This window comes from Parasteatoda tepidariorum, chromosome X2 (genome assembly GCF_043381705.1).
Source record: "Parasteatoda tepidariorum isolate YZ-2023 chromosome X2, CAS_Ptep_4.0, whole genome shotgun sequence".
NCBI classification, from domain to species: Eukaryota; Metazoa; Arthropoda; class Arachnida; order Araneae; family Theridiidae; genus Parasteatoda; species Parasteatoda tepidariorum.
The window spans coordinates 5,808,794-5,826,036 of record NC_092215.1 but is presented as its reverse complement, the minus strand read 5'-3'; the positions used below and the strand labels follow the sequence as shown (position 1 = coordinate 5,826,036).

The window sequence follows — 17,243 nt, the reverse complement described above, 5'->3', positions numbered from 1 at the left end:
GTCAGATGTTGTTTACTTTAAATTTTGGTTTGTAAGAAATTTTAAAGTTCATTTTGCAATCATTTAAGTTATAGAAATATATTAGTTTTTATTTTACAACAAATAAAACTATTTTATCTGTACAAGAATATCATTTTCATTTTGAATGCTTCATTTAGAAATTGTATAACTGGATTGCATGGAATTACATAGTTAATTTTTTATATAAAAAAAAAATTAAAAAAATTAAAGCATTTATTAACATTTTATAAATCTTGTTAAGCTAGGGATATTCTTGCTTCAAATAATGTCTTACATCCCCATGAGCACTTCTTTTGGGGATATTTCCCCTGGTGAATAAGAAGATGATCAGTCATTCTGTCAATTACTCAGTAAAGCTGGGAGTAAGAACATTTTGCTACCTGTTTTCCAAATTCGTTTGCGGTATTCACGGCATGATGTGGCTTTGAGCGCTCAGTATTTTAAGAGTTAATGTATATATATACACCAGTTTTGATCATGTAAAAATGGTCCACTATTGATAAAGTGATCTGTCGGTTGAAATAAGTGACTAATACTATAAATAATTTTAAACATACTCTTGAAGTAAACCATCAATGAGATATTACAGAACACTTGTTTCACTCATTTATTTAATTTTTCAGTGTCCATTTACACTTAAAATAATTAAATTGATGGGAAGGAGTTGTGCATTTTGGGACACTTTTCACTTTCAAGTCACATTTGCAGATAAAAGAAAACTTTTATACTTACTTGAAAACTTACACACACTTTTTCTCGAAAACTTACACATACTTTTTCTTGAAAATATATTTTCCAATACAATAAATTTAAAATAATTTTCTTAGTTACTTAAAGTAAAAATTGAAAAATATCCCCAAGTACAAAACTTTATTATAAATTGGGACTATTTTATTACAAAAACTCTGAATTAAGAAAATACATTAAAAACATATGGAGTTAAAGTTCGCAAGTTAAACCTAATACACAAAAACAGCCATTCATAGGAGAGTTTTTAAATCTGGGCAGAGCTCAAATTGCATGCTTATGAAAATGAACAAAGCTTAAAATGCAAGTTGGCAGGTATTAGCTGGAAAGATCTGATGCCATATAACCTGGCCAGGTGTTGGTCTTTTAGGAGTCTGTTTGATCCCCACTCTCCTTTAAGGAGCTGATGGACATTGTAGGGGATTGTTAACACGTTGAGGTGTCCGGCACTGAAATAAAATTATATATTAATAAAAAATATAAGAAATTTAATACTAACACTTTTGACTTATTATTTAGCTTCAAAATTATCAACATCATTTTCAGTGCAATATGTACATGAATCTTGTAAGTCCTCGAACCAATCTTTGGAATAGAAAATTGCATTATCAATTCGTTGTGTTTCCACACCCTCTAATGTTAACAATCCCAGCAATTGAATTACTTTAAATATAAAAAAATATAATTATTAACTAAATAAATATTAAATTAAAATAAAAACTTATGTTGTTACGTTGTTTTATTGAATTTTATAGCCTCAAAATAATCCTTGCACGCTCTGTAAAATGATTGTTGGGGGATTAAATTTATACACTTGATTCCTATCATTAAAGCCTCCGGAAAAGATAAGTTATTGGATGATATTATTATTCCTAGAGGAAAATATTGTGTGACAGGATCCCGGCTTCTTCTTTCTAAAATAATCTCGTGATGTCCATCTAAATAGTCCCTCATATTATCATCTAAATTTTTAATGCCAATATCACGGACATCATCAAAAACTACAAATTGGTGGCCCATCGCCATTCCTAATTGGAACATACTGTGGGTATTATCTTAACCCCCTCTTAAGTTAATGTTTATCTCGCTACAACCCAAACAAAATTTTAACCCCCTCTGCCAATGTTGATTCACCCACAAAGAAATTCCCATCCAAAGCAATCCATCTATTTTTAGGTTTAGCACTTTGAAAACAATTTAAAGCATTAATTATTAATTTTAACATAACAACATGACCATGTAATTTTATTAATAACTTAGCATAGCCATAATGTTGTCTTTTAATCACTACGTCCGAATCAAAGAATTTAAAAATAATTTCATTGATCTCTTTCCTTAAATAATCAGTATTAGAGGTCGGTGAAATCATTTCTGTAGCATACAAGAGCACAACTTTCATCTCGCCCCCTGCATGCTCAACGCGATAGGCCATTCCAACAAATAATTTAGAATTTTCAAAATGTTCTGTGAACTCATCATGAAATGTGCTAGTTTCATTAGATATTTCTAAATATTCATAGGTTAGAGTCATTTGGTTAGTAATGTTACGAGAAACAGCAAAATCAGTAAATATATTTAAATTGCATGTTATTTTATCAACTACCATGTATGGAGAAAAGTGTTAAATTTGCACTTTTTAAAAAAAAAAATAAATAGGAATATAAAGCATTGATATCTTCAATATATTCACATATGCATGGAGAGTTCACAATAATTAAATCATTCTCGAGTTTTTCTTAAGTTCGAGACTCTTCATAGGTATATTAATTTCAAGATCAATATAGCCAGTGTTAGTATCGTTATGTTTATAAGAACCAGAAGCAATTCTCTTACTCCTATGAGCAAAGAATTCCACAAGAATCTCGAGCTTTTTCACCAAAAATGAAAGAAAGAACTATCTACAAGACCAAAATAAAATCAATCCATAAAAACCAATTTAATACTAATCGCAGTCTAAAAAAATACCATTTTCTTGTTACAGTAATTTTTAATCTATAAAAGTGTTTTCAGAACTTGTAAAATCTTAGGAACAACATGAAAACGTCCATAATTATGAGATGGGTTTGCACATTCTTGTATTAGAGCAGATAAATTGGATGCAATATTATCAGGAATATTGTGTAAAAGTCCTTTATATGAATAATAAGAGTTGGGAATAAGTAATCCCTTACAAATTGCATAATAGTTATGATCAGATAAATCAGAATTACAGAGGTCTTCATAAGAAAAGTTCAAACAATCTTTACAATATTCTCCTTTACTTTCATGTAGTTTCTGACCTGAAAAACAAAAATGCATTGTTTTAACTTAAATATCACCTAGAACTAAATGGGACAGATTTCAATTCATTTGGTTCCAGGCAAAACAGAGAAAAGTTATGTACAAAATGGTTTAGCCAACCGTTAATGAATCTTACATTTAGAATATATCAGGGTTTGTTGGTTTAAATCAGGTTGATTTAAATAAAAATTTTTTTTAAAAAAAATCATTGACTTTTTAAAAAGATAAAACACAGTGCTTTAAATTATTGATACTTTTATTATTTTCTTTTAGTTTTAAAATTTATTTAAAAAAATTGCTGCATTAATTAATTTTAGTTAACAGAATTACTTTCTTGGTGTGTGTTAAATTCCAACACATTTGAAATTACATTTTTAAAAAGCTTTTCATTCTTGAGATTGAAAGTACAGATTAAAGTAATGAGGCACAGTAACTTAGTAGAAACAATATGAGGTATATAACAATATGAGGTACAGTTACTTTGTAGAAAAACGGCAGGAAGAAAAAAGAATAATATTAAGATTTATTTTGATGAAGAACCTACATTTTCAGGAAAAGGAGTAAAAGCTAAATGCATGAATTGTGGAAAAGTTATAATGGATTTAGTAGCAAAGTTTTTTTTTAACCTTGCATGTGGAAATATGTTTGTCCTGTAATAAGGAAGAGATGGATAAAAATGAACAACTTGAAATTCTGACCATCTCAAAAAATGCTATTAGCAAAGATACAGAGGTGCTAGAGACAACAAAAACTAAGAAGAGGAAAGCAATTGAGGTGGAAAGAAAAATATTAATAATGTTCAGAACAGCATGACTGCTTATGTGATAAAAACCACTAAAACACAAAAACAAAGCCTGGATGAAGAAGTAGTCAAGCATATTTCTGCAACCAACTCTGTTTTTCACCATGCTCAACATTCTCAGTTGAAAAAAAAAAAATTATTTCTCCTTTGAGACCAGTATATACTGCTCCTAATGAAGTAGAAATAGGTGGTGCATTACTAGATTCTATATATAACATTTCAGAACATTTGGCTTTCTCTGTATAACCAAGAGAAAGCCAAATGTTCTGAATATCTAAACGAACAAATTGTGAACTTAAGAAAAGATGGATGGTCCACAATGAATCAATACTCCATGCTGTTGTAACCACTGAGAAAGGTGAAAATTATTTAGTGGATACTATTGATACATCAGGCTGTCCGCACACATCAGAGTACTTACCAGAAGTTACTAAAAGTATTATAATAAAATGCGAAGATGAATTTAAATGTGTTGTTCGGAGCATTGTCACGGATGACGCTTCCAATGTGAAAGGTATGCGGACCAACATTCAAGCTGATCCTAATTTAAACCTAATCACATATGGCTGCTCAGCCCATTAGCTAAATCTTTTTGCAGAAGATATAAATATTCCGAATATAAAAGGACAAATATTACTTATAGTGGAATATTTTAGGAACAATAATTTGGCAAATGCAAAGTATAGAGAATCTGATATAGTTTAGTACAATCTATATTGCGCAATCGCTTAAGAAATGAGAAAGCTGGAAAACTTGTGTTTCTTTTCAAACAATTTAGCAATAAATAACAAACTATTGTATTTATGTTATTCTTCATATTGTGTTTATTAATTTCAAATCACAGAATGAAAATGTCTATGTTATTAAATTAAATAACCCAGAATTAGAATTGTGCTGTCTCTTTTATCAATAAGTATTTTTTTCTCAAAATATGTTTACAGCATCTTTGACATAGTCAGATTTTCTTAAACTAAATTTATAAACACAATCTGTTACATTAATTTTGTCATTTTAAAAATCAAGAGAAAGAAAAAAATAAATCACAATTTTAACTTAAAATTATAGTTTGCTAATTGAAACTTTGTTTTAATAGCTAAAGTATTCTTTAAATTCGCTATTTCATCTAGTCTTTAAATTTCAATCATGCATTTATTTCAAAACGATTACTATGCATTCAAAGCTATGTATTATAATGAAAAATTGCTTTAGGCAGTTAGAGCTTCTAAAATATTGTTATACTATAGTTTTAATATTAATTTAATTTTGATTAAGCATTTATAAAGTTTTCTTATTCATAAATCAAAGTTCTTACAGTGTATTTGAATAATAAAAAATCCGATTTAAATCAAAAAAATCACAAACCCTGGAATATGAATATATATATATATATATCCAAAAAACAAATAGATGAACTCAAATTTGATAAAAAATAATAGATACCCAACTAAAGTAATAAAATTCTATATAAAATCATCGAGTTAATCGTAGATTATTGAAGATATATTTACTAAAAGTTTTCTATGTTCATTTATATAATTTTTCCATGTGCAAATCCATTTCGGGCAAATCCGTGGCCTAAATTATTTACTAAAAAATTTCGTTGTTATTTTATATAATTTTTCCATGTGCAAATCCATTTCAGGCAAATCTATGGCTAAAATTATTTACTAAATAAATTTCTTTGTTCATTTATATAATTTTTCCATGTGCAAATCCATTTCGGGCAAATTCGTGGCTAAAATTATGTGCAAAACAGGCAGTTAATGTTTCCTTCCGTTTTCTATTTTTTTCTTAAATAAATATTTATTTTCTATAATTATTAATTGTCAACTCCTTTAAATTATTCAGTATAATATTACCTTGTGTACATCCATTTCGAGCCCATCCTTGGTAACTAACAAATCAAACGCACTTCAGTAGGAACGCACTTTAATACAAAAGTCCTCTAGTTACGCATTTAGCTCAATTTGCTTTTCTGTTTTCATTTTTTTTGCAATCTGGCAATCTTGTTACGAAAATATTTAAATCATTTTAGAAAAATTTCCCGTTCCTGTAAGTTCATTTGAATTCGCAACTCGCTTTTTTGATTTCATTTCATGTTTTATTCTGCTTTTTCTTTATATTTTATTTTCTGTTTTTTCGTGATATTTTTACTTATTGTGTCCTATTTTATTTGTTGTAATTTTGTTGTAAAATTTTTTGAGTGCTCCTCACACTATTGTATTAATATATTTTGCTTTGGCTATATTGATACAATATTAGAAAGCATTCTTTTTTGTGGATATAATCGTGCGAGCTGAGGAAAAGATTATATCTTTTATTTTCCGGATATTTTAAAAATTTTTGTCCTTTTTTTCAGATATTTTCCCCCCCAGTTTCTTGTTATTTTTATTATTATTATTTTCCCCCCTTCTTTCATTGTTCTGTAATTTTTCCCTTATTTTCTCTACATTTTGAACTTTATATATATACACACAGTATAGAACCTCTTATCCGGAAATCAGAAAACTGGAACGAAATGCAATAAATTCCCCCCCCCCCCATTTCTAAAAAAAATTTTTTTTTTTCCTTTATAAGATTTTAGAATTTTTCTTTGTTTTTTAAAAGATTTTTATTTTACCATAATTTTAGAAATGACCATTAGTTCCCCACACTGTCAAGAGAATTAAGAGTCTTGTACTAAATATCACCAATCATTCCCTTCCTCACCCCCTACATAGTTGTTTCTTTTCAATCATAGCTCAGTGAGAAAGGGTGACTCATTGAACACATGTTTTCCATCTGGCCCTTAAGCAGGGGAAGTAATAACTACCAGCTTCTCACAATAGGAGTTATCATGTTTGTTGATTGCTTAGTCCAGGAGAGTTAAAACAAATAATTTTAATTGTCTTCGATTCCTAGAAATCTCTTAAAGTACTCCCTATAGCAGGGTTTATTAATCTGTGGTTCATGGACCCCTTAGGGGTCTATGGGTTATACTTTGGGAGTCTGCCAACTACTCCTAATTTTTAAAATGCTTGTTTAAATAACATTGATCTTTTTTTTTCTTTCTAAAAGGTGAAAATATATACACATTTGAAGGTAGGTGATTTGTGAGAGGCAAGCCACCCCGTGACCGAGATACCCCAGATTCCGCGCGGACTGCAAACAGCCCTCTAATATCCCTGTCACTTACTAATTAATTATTATTTGATTTATTATTATTTAATATTTTTTGTAGCCCCAATCTAATTCGAAATGTTCAAAAAAAAGGAAGTATGATGAAAATTATGTTTTATATGGATTCTGTTGCATGAAGGAATCTGACAGTACAGAAAAGCCCCAATGTCTTTTGTTTTGAAAAGTTTTAGCAAATGCAAGTATGAAACCAGCAAAATTGATAGAACATCTCAAATCTCTTCATTCTGAAAATGCATCAAAAGATCTAGAATTTTATACTAAGAAGAAAGTCCAGTTTTTGAAATCTGGAACATTAACCAAACTTGGATTTGGTATTCCACAAAAACCTCAGGTTGAGGAATCTTTCAAAGTTGCATATCGTATTGCCAAAAGCAAGAAACCGCATACTATAGGAGAGACGTTAATTAAGCCAAGTGCGCTGGAAATGGTTGAATTAGTTTGAGGCTATTCCATTGTCAAATGATGTGAAACATTCAAGAATAGTTGAAACTTTTTGCAATATCTTAAAACAGATCATCGATGAATTGAAAGCATCGCCATTTCCCTTTAGTATGCGACTGGATGAAACTACAGACATCTCAAATTGTAGTCAACTTCTTGTCTTTGTTCGTTATGTGCCTGCTGATATTATCAAAGAGCAATTTTTATTTTGTGATTCTCTTTTGCAAACTACTTTTGCAGTCAATGTTTTAGCAATGTTAAATGTTTTCCTTACCAAACACGACTTAGACTGGAAAGAAAAACTTCATTAACTTTGTACAGATGGAGCACCTGCGATGCTTGGCAATAAATCTGGTTTTGCCCTGTAGGAATAAAAAGAGGCTCCTAATGTTCTAGTTACTCATTGTTTTTCACAAAGACATGCACTGGCTACAAAAACTCTTCCAACTAGCTTAAAAGAAGTATTATCACAAGTTATTAAAACTGTGAATTTTATTAGAAGTAGAGATCTTAATCATTGTCTTTTTAAAACACTGTATCAAGAAATGGAAGTAGAACATGAGGTACTTCTGTACCATATGGATGCACTGTCTGTCACGAGGGCAGGCACTTTTTCTAGAAGAAAAAGATAACCCACTCTTCAAATATTTCAACCAAAAAAAGATTATACGCATAAATTGGCTTACCAGGCAGATATTTTTAACCACATGAACGATATAAGTCTTTCAATTCAAGGGCTTGATATCACCATTATGGATGCAACTGAGAAATTACAAGCATTCTTATTGAAACTCCCACTTTGGAAAAATAGAACTCAAAATGGGATATACGCAAACTTTCAAATGTTGGAAAAACAGCTTTCTCAAAATGAATCTCGGCAAGATAATTTGTTACTGAATAACTTGAAAAATGAAATCTGTGAACACCTGGAAGTACGTCAAGTTTCCTTTAAAAAATATTTCAATTTGGATGAGATAAATATAAAAGATGAGCTAAGGATTTGTAATCCTTTTCTTTGTAATACTAATTGTATCGATGATATGAACCTTGCCACAGATGAGCTTAGAACAAAGTCCTTGCTAAAAATGGATTTCGATTCAAAAACACCCAGAGAGTTCTGGTCTTCTGTGAGACAAGCCTAACCATTGCTTGTAAAGCGAGCTATGACCTTTATAATCTCGCTTGCTACAGTGTATCTTGGCGAAGCGGGATTTTCCACTCTTGTGACACTAAAAACAAAATATCGAAATTCATTGAATGTTGAACATGATATGCACGTTGCTTTATCGAAAACCATCCCTCAAATCAATTTATTAATTATGGAAAAGCAGCAACAACCATCATATTAAAAATTTTGTATACTATTAAAATAATAAAATTAAATGTTTTCTAACAATTGATGTTTTTATGCGATTATTTTTTTCACAGTGGGGTGGTCCGTGACTTCTTAAAAAATTTTAAAAAGGGTCCATTATACCAAAAAGGATTAAGAAACACTGCTCTACAGAAACTGTAGAGCTCCTATTTTTTCCATTATCTCAGTACCCCTTCTTTTTCTGTTATTTCCTACTTTTTCTTATTTCTTAAAAAAATTATGTCATTTCTGCTATTCCCTCTTTGAACATAGTGACAGCCAAAGAAACGGGAACAATGACTCAAGGTCAAGTAATGCAACTGCACCTGTTTTTCAATTCATTCATTTTGAATGGGGTGTGAGGAGGGAGCAGAACATGGTAGAACATAAATTCTTTTTATTATGTCAGCTTCTGTGTCTTCTTGCTAATTTATGTTTAACTGGAGTGAAGGAGAAATAAAATCACTCAGCTTAATGAGGAATAAGATTGTGATACACATGTTTTTCCTTCTGATTTCGATTAATGCTTTAGCAAAATGTTGAAACTCAAGTTAAACTCTTCTAGACAGTAGTTGTGTGCCAGAATCACAGCGATATTGTTGCAGAATGTTAGTGAGTTTTTTGCAGAAATATTTTTCCTCTGGGAAGTAAAAAATTTTAAATTTCTTTCCAGCAGAAATTTTCAAAAGATTTTTTTTCACCCAGAATTATATTCAAACAATGTGTTTCTAGTGCGTAGAAGGAGGGAAAAGAAATGTTCACGATTTTTCTCTTCCCATTTGAGAATAATGAAGTAAAATTTTTTTTCTTCTTTTCTCCAGAAATTTTTGAAGGATTTTTTTTCCATCCAGAATTATATTCAAATGATGTCTTTCTCGTGCATAGGAGGGGAAAGAAATGCTCGCGACTTTTCCCTTCTCATTTGAGAATAATAAAGTAAAAAATTGTGTTTTTCTTTTCTCCAGAAATTTTCGAAGGATTCTTCTCCGCCCCCCCCCCCCGCNCCCCCCCCCCCCCGCAACCAGAATTATATTTGACGTTGTCTTTCTCACGCATAGGAGGGAGGGAAAAGAAATGTTTGTGATTTTTCCATTTGTTCATAATGAAGTAAAAAATGGAGTGGATGGTTTTGAGTCCTGATGCAGACAACGACGAAGTAGAAGAAAGCGACAAGGAAGATTGAGCCCATCCCCCCTTTTTTTCCATTTTACCTTTTTTGTATTATTTTATACTAAGCCTGTATATATTTTTATTTCATTATTTTTTCCCCTTTTATCTTATTAAACTTATGTGTATTATTTTTCGTTTTTTCTTCTTTTGAAAATTGAATGTTGAACATTCAATTTTCAAAATTATTCCTTAAATTATTTCTAAAAAATTTTTTTTTTTAACTTGGGTTTGACAATAAAAAAAACTGCTTTTTGAAGCGATTCAGAAAACTGGAAAAATTAGTTATCCGATCGTTCTGGATAATCGGTTCTCTACTGTATATAGGCATGAAATAAAGCAGTCTGGCTGAGATAGAAAATAAATGTGAGCATGCGAGTGAAAGAAAATATGTTTTTAATTCATTACTTAATCACAGTGAATAGTAGTAGGAGCATCTAATTTCATTGAAAACGATGTGCTTTAACTTGTACGTTAGGGATTTTAAAGGAAAATTTTTATAAGTCTTCCCAATCACATGTGCTACAAAAAATGATTCAACATTTATAACAGACCAGTGCATAATGTGTTAGTTTTCCCACCACAAGACTTCCAATTTCGTTAAGGGAAAACATTATCATGATAATTATTACTGCATTTTTTAATCTATTTTGTACTATGAATTTAAAAAGAGAATTTAGATAAATAATATAAAAGATTTGATAAGGTAAATGGCAGGGTGAAAATTGACAATTTAAACAGAAATTTTGACTTCTTTTTTTATTATTATCCATATATAAACTTCAGTTTATTAGCTTTCCAAAACCCTTTAAAATTTTTATTTCCGATTTTTAGAAATGAAGATATAGCAATTTTTTTGTATGCTGACAGACAAAAACGAATCCAAAAGTTAATTCACGAAAACAAATTTAAAATAGTTTTCTCTTTTGCTTTGAGTGTTTGAACCCTTATTCATTTGAATAAATTATTTATTTAAGACAAATAAAATTTATTTTTGAATCTCTCGTTAGAATTTTCTTATTTTTCAGGATTTTCTTGAGTTTTAAATGCATTTTCTGAAAAATGCTGATTTTTAGAAAATTTCTTTTCTCTCACAGGCATTACAAAACACTTTTATAATAGAATTCCTTAAAATTTTGAATGTAGACTTCGAATAATGTTAGGATGTTCAGAATCAAAAGCTAAAGTCTAAGTTTGAATTTGCTAATTTTATCAAACCTTATGTAAGAACATTTAGAATCTTTCTTTAAAAATTGATATTAATGTGTTTAGTTCAAAACGAAGGTAATCACCTTATTGATCTATAAAAAGAAAATTTTTTTTTGAAATTTGTGCATTACAATTTGTTGTAGAGCTGTTAGTGTGACATGAAAAATTTGTAATTTTTAAGCTCAAATTTGTCCTTTTTTAAAAAAAAATTATAATGCAATTTATAATTTTAAGACCCCAGCTCACTAAACATAAAATTAAAATTTTAACTAAACCTTCTTTAAATAAAAATTGTGTCAAAATCAGTCTTATACCTTTTATTGCTTTTTATATTACATTTCTCTTCCTAAAATGTGTATTACCATCTAAAAAATTTGTAATTTACTTAGAGTATTTTCCCCACGAGAGAAGCACAAATAACAAATAAACTAAAAATTCATATTAATAATATACACATAATATATAAGAGTAATATGAAAATTAAATAAACTTTTGCAAAAATTTTAACAGTTTAATGCAGTAGAAATATTCTCAGTAGAATAGTATTAGTTATCCTTGTAACTTTACTTTTGAGAAAATGCTTGAGTTTAAGTATTATATTCCATATTTTGCGTATTAAAGCACAACGCAAGCATTATCACAACTATATTAAGAGGTTCTTATTAAAGGTTCTGACTTGACAGACCATGTTTGTGATGTAATACATAACACTAAATTAGGTCAACTAAAATGTTAACATAATATATTACATTTAATTTCAACAGTAAATCTAAAAACATTTATTTTAAAGCCTAAATTAGGAACCACAAAGCAAAGAAATTATTCAAATGAAATGACTGACATTAAACTGAATGATATACACTGGTTGCCTATTTTGAGCCTTGAAATTCTGCAAGCAAATAAGTTATCTAGAAGAATTCCAGACTCATTCACATCATTAGATGGCAGATCTGGGAGTTAACTTACAATTAATCCAATTTCAACAAATTGCCTAACCAAACGGGAGTCCAAACAGGCACACTCAGGCAATAGTTTACAGTTTCAAAAAAATATAATATGCTGCTCTAGCTCAGAAAACAGGAGTTCATATTTAAATTGCATATTTTCTAACTTATGCCTGAACAACCAGAGATCCTCTCCATATTAAGGATTGAACTACCTAATTATTATATATTAAAAAAATATATATGGTTGTCTACTGAGACAGCTATTTTGGAATACATGAATTTTCTCTTGCTATCATGGAAAATTAGAGTCTGCCATATGGAAATCTGATATTTCATTCCCATGTACGTTTGAGTACTCATTGTTAGTTTTTATATGGAAAAGTCATATTAACAACATTCAACACATTAAACATAGGTGTTAGATTAAAAACTACTGGGAAGAAAATATAGGGGATAGCCACAATCTAGGAAACATGGTCCCAATAGTTTGAACACTCCAAAGTGTAAATAGTTAGAGTACTCCAAAGTTTGGACCCCTTAATGTTAATATTACTTGATAACTTTTTAAGCGAGTCAAAAAATTTTGCACACAATTATAAAATTCCTTTATCCAAAGATAATTCCATGCAAAAAATATCTTTCAGTAAACATTTATTATTATTTTATTTAATAATGGTTGAAAAAATTCTGAACTGTGAGGCATAAAATTTTTTGCATAATTTTTGAGGGCATATTTTACACTGCAAAATACAAAATTTGAGCAAAATTGGTTTAAAAGTTTCCTAGAAATAGAACTTTAAAATAGATAGATACTTAAAATTAAATTTCTCAGGAACTATTTGAACGAGTTAACTCAAATTTTGTATTTTGCCTTATAAAATGATATTCTTTAAAATGATGCAAAAATTTTTATACGTTACAATTCAAAATTTTTTCGACTGTTATTGAAAAAAAAATAATAAATATTTAGTAAAAATGTCTTTTTGTATGGAATTATCTTCGGATAACAAATTTCATAATTGTATACAAAAATTTTTCACTTTGTTTTTCAAAGTTCTCGAAATATAGTGAAATACATAAAAAGTAAAATTAACATTGAGTGTCCAAACTTTGGAGCACTCTCCTGACCAAACTATTGGGACCATATTTCCCAGATTGTGGCTATTTTGGGAGTTAGAAATTCGNAAAAAAAAAAAAAAAAAAAAAAGATTGAGTAATAGTACGTGAAAATCAGATAATTAGATTAAAAATTTTTCAGGGTGGTCCTATATTTTAAACTTTTTTTTTTGTGCACTGTACAATCTTAATCATTAAGAAAAATAACAAACTTTGTCATTCACATTTGCGCATGCAAACTTTTTACTAACATTTTAGACAATAACTTTGTTGCTCTATAGTAACCTCATAAATAAATGTATCAGAACAATGAAAAGTTTAGATCATTGAAATATTTTTAGGATTATTATACTTTATATCAAAACAAAGTTTTAAAATTTTATATATTCTGTCAAAATGAATCAAACTTTTTAACTAACATTAAAAGCAGTAAATTGAAATTTACATGATTTCGAATCCATAAAGCATTTTTCTTTTGTTATGCTTTTATCTTCTTCTAAAAAGATTTTATTAAAAAAAAAAAAAGTGATTGGTACCTCACAATTATTTTTTATAATGCTTCCTAAAAAATTATAATATATACATTTCACCAGAAGGCATAAAACAATGAAAACCAACAAAACTTTTGTTAAGAATTTAAATTAAAGTTACAATTGTTCTAAAAAAGGTTACATTTTTCTCAATACAATAGGATAAGACTAATAAAAAAACACACAAAAAAAATTAGTAACACATTTGTTAGTTACATACATACATACACGTCAGTTATGATTTTAGTAAAGAGATTAAACTAGCAAAAACTTTAACATATAAGTCGATAAAGAATATAAATAGAATTTCAGATAAAATATAAGTGCCTGTTTACGCAATTAATTAGATTATTTAGTGATGTGATTCAGCTGGTACAAATGCACCAATTTTAAACATTAAAATAAAAATAACAATGGAAATTACAATATATATAAATTTTGGTACCACTTAAAACATAATTTAATACTGAAATAAATTAATGATTTTTCATATTTCAACCTTAATTTTTTTTTATTTGAAAATTCATAAATTATTTCAACAAACCAGGGTTTAAGGTTTGAATTCCATTGCTTAGTGGCACGTAATGAAATATCTTTGAATTTATAAAAATAGTCAAGCTCACCCTTTGTTTTAAAACGATCTACAACAACAATTCCTTCAACATCAATCAACAAGACAGTGCCATCAGATCGCACAGCAAAATTATCCATATTTACATCAGTCATGTAGAGAGCAAAGTTTGAAAAATTTTCAGTTAACATTTGAGCAATTAATAGAAGTTGATATGAAATATCAATTCTTTGCTTCCAAGGTGCATCTTCAAAATAAGTTAAAGTCCTTCCAACATATTCTTCAACAATAATCCTGCCGCAGGATCCATAATAATGAGGAAAAGGCCACCCTTCTGCTTGGGGAAAAGCCTAAAATAGAATAACAGTCCTTTCATAAATAACTTTCACAGTATAAATAAAAGCACACAATAAAAATAAATAAATATAATAATTCTATCATAAATGATTTGGATTATATTGCTTTTCTTACAAGCAGCATGCCTGAAACAAATGGGTGATTATCACCAAATACAACGTAATTGCCACAGAAATATAATATCATAGCGTAAAATTATGAATTTTTTTAAAAACTTATAGTTTTACTGTCAGCTTATATTTTAACAATTATATATATGTGTGTGTGTGCGTTAAGTTTCAAAATGTCCTTTTCTTTGCACGTTACCAGTAACGTTTTCAATAATTACTTGCTTTAAAACTGCACACATATACATTTCTCTGTTAAATTATTTACTTCTAAACTGTTAAAGGTATATCTGGTGTACATATATAAGGAATTATTTCCAAAATATTTTGTAAAAATAAGTTTTTTAGTCTATTTGTATGCTTCACAAAATGTGTCATTTTCCTAGACGTTTATATTTATTTCTCTATAACATACATAAATGATGCTAGTGTTACTTATTTACATTTAAATGTATTATTGATAAGCCATTTCATTAAAATAAATCTTGCAGTAGGAACAGGAAGATATTTTCAGAGAAAAATCTATTTCAAGTGATTTTAAAAATCAAGTAGTTATGTTGTCATTTTCCTATCTTCTCTATTTCATTAATAACACAAACTATATCATTCAGTCAGAACTCAAAAAGCTTTGTTAATAACACAAAAAAAGAAATGCCAGGCCTAAAAGTAGTAAAAAAAGCAATAAAATATAATTATACCGATCGTTATTTGGTCATGAAGATTCTGATGCAGATAAAAAAACTAACATTTACAAAGATTGAGGGTACAAGGAATAGAGGGATAACGGTACCAAAGTGGGTGGTTTGTGTGGAGAGGAAGCCAAAAGTATTGGGAGAGTATAGATGGAGAAATCTAGCTACAAGTCGAACTGTCTGGAAAAGGCGGACTGAGAAAGCCTTGGCCTGCACTAGGCTATAGTGCTGTTAAATGAAACAATTGTGTTTTAGATGAAATAATAGTAAACTGCATAATATTTGTAAACTACATTTAGGGTCTTCAGTAGCTTGGAACTCCAAAAAAGTGACTTAACCAAAAAATTAGGAAAGGGAATTAAAAACAAAAAGAGATTAACTTTTTAAAAATAATTCCCCCCCCCCAAAAAAAATGTCTAGATAGGGGATATTCAATATATAGATGCACTCAATACTTTTCATAAATTTTACACTTTTAACAGACATATATATGTTTAACCATTTCTTTTCCAAGTAGACATTTTAGTAATTCATATATATATTAAGTGAGAGATTACTGTGAAATTTTATGCTTCATTAAAAGAATGAGCAATAATAAAAAATAATACTTACAGAACAGTTAATATTACAACATTATAATTAAAATTAAGTAAAAAAATTTAATTTTTAAGATTTTTAATTTCAGGATTTCATTAGATTAAAAAAGATTTTTTTATGTTCTTCATTTTAAAGTTTAAAATTACTTATCTAAGGTTTAGGTTGTTTCTTAAAGTAAAAAGGAATATCTATTGATTCGTTTTAAGTATGCTTAACAAGTTAAGAAAGCTCTTTGGAAGTTTCTGCTTCAGAGCATCTTAGTTTCTTCACACCACAAAACATTCCATGAGCAAGAATGATTTATTCAAAATTCTTTCTTTTAAACGCACTCTCTGGCATCTTCATACCTTCAGTAGATAACTGGTCTATTGCTTTCTTCCTTTCCCTATCTTTTTTACCAGCATAGAACTCGATTTAACATCACCCATGAATAACAATTTCTTATACATAAGAATAGTTATAACAATTTCTGTTTTTAACATCTTTTTAGCTAGGTTAAGTTTTATTTTCTATATCAATTTTTAAAAATATCTCGTCTTCAAATATTATTCTCTGAAATACCGACAATCTATGTCATCTTTCAAAATGAGTATCAAACAGTTTCTTATTTTATGCAACATAAAAATTTCAATTTTAAGATACTGGCATGAGAGAACACAATTTCAAAGGAAAAAAAAAGAAGAAAAAAAAAATAACAAAAATATTGGAATTAGGAATTTATACCTAAGAATCAATGATGGTTTAGATAAAATGAATAATTTTCAGCAAACACAAAATATCAATTAATAAACTTTTACCAAACAATTAATTGACTCTTATCACTAGTTTTTACCTCATCACCACCTAATTTTGACAAAGTTTGTTTGAAAATCACTGACTGTTTCGAAAGTGCTTTAGTTTTCTAAAACTCTATATTGATCACTATACTTACCAGCATATATATCTTTAAGTTTAGCAGTTTTTGAAGATAAAAAACTAGTTATTTTCTTTACCTGTTTCACATTATTTTTAAAATCTGGAATCTAAGCCACTCAGAAACATTTCACTTCAAACATTTAATAAATATTTTTCAGAAAATCACTTTTCCATTCCTCTATACTAGGGGTGCACAACCTTTTTGAGTGA

General features: G+C 28.8%; 1 protein-coding gene across 1 annotated transcript; it reads right to left on the bottom strand.

Moving 5' to 3' along the window:
* Positions 1–614: 614 nt before the first annotated feature.
* On the bottom strand, positions 615–14,715 carry LOC107439763 (divergent protein kinase domain 2A; the record flags this gene model as incomplete). Its single annotated transcript, XM_043051756.2, is given in 3 exon segments — positions 615–1,217; positions 2,940–3,047; positions 14,418–14,715. Coding segments are annotated over 3 exon segments (270 nt in total). The 3' UTR covers positions 615–1,194.
* Positions 14,716–17,243: the final 2,528 nt, after the last annotated feature.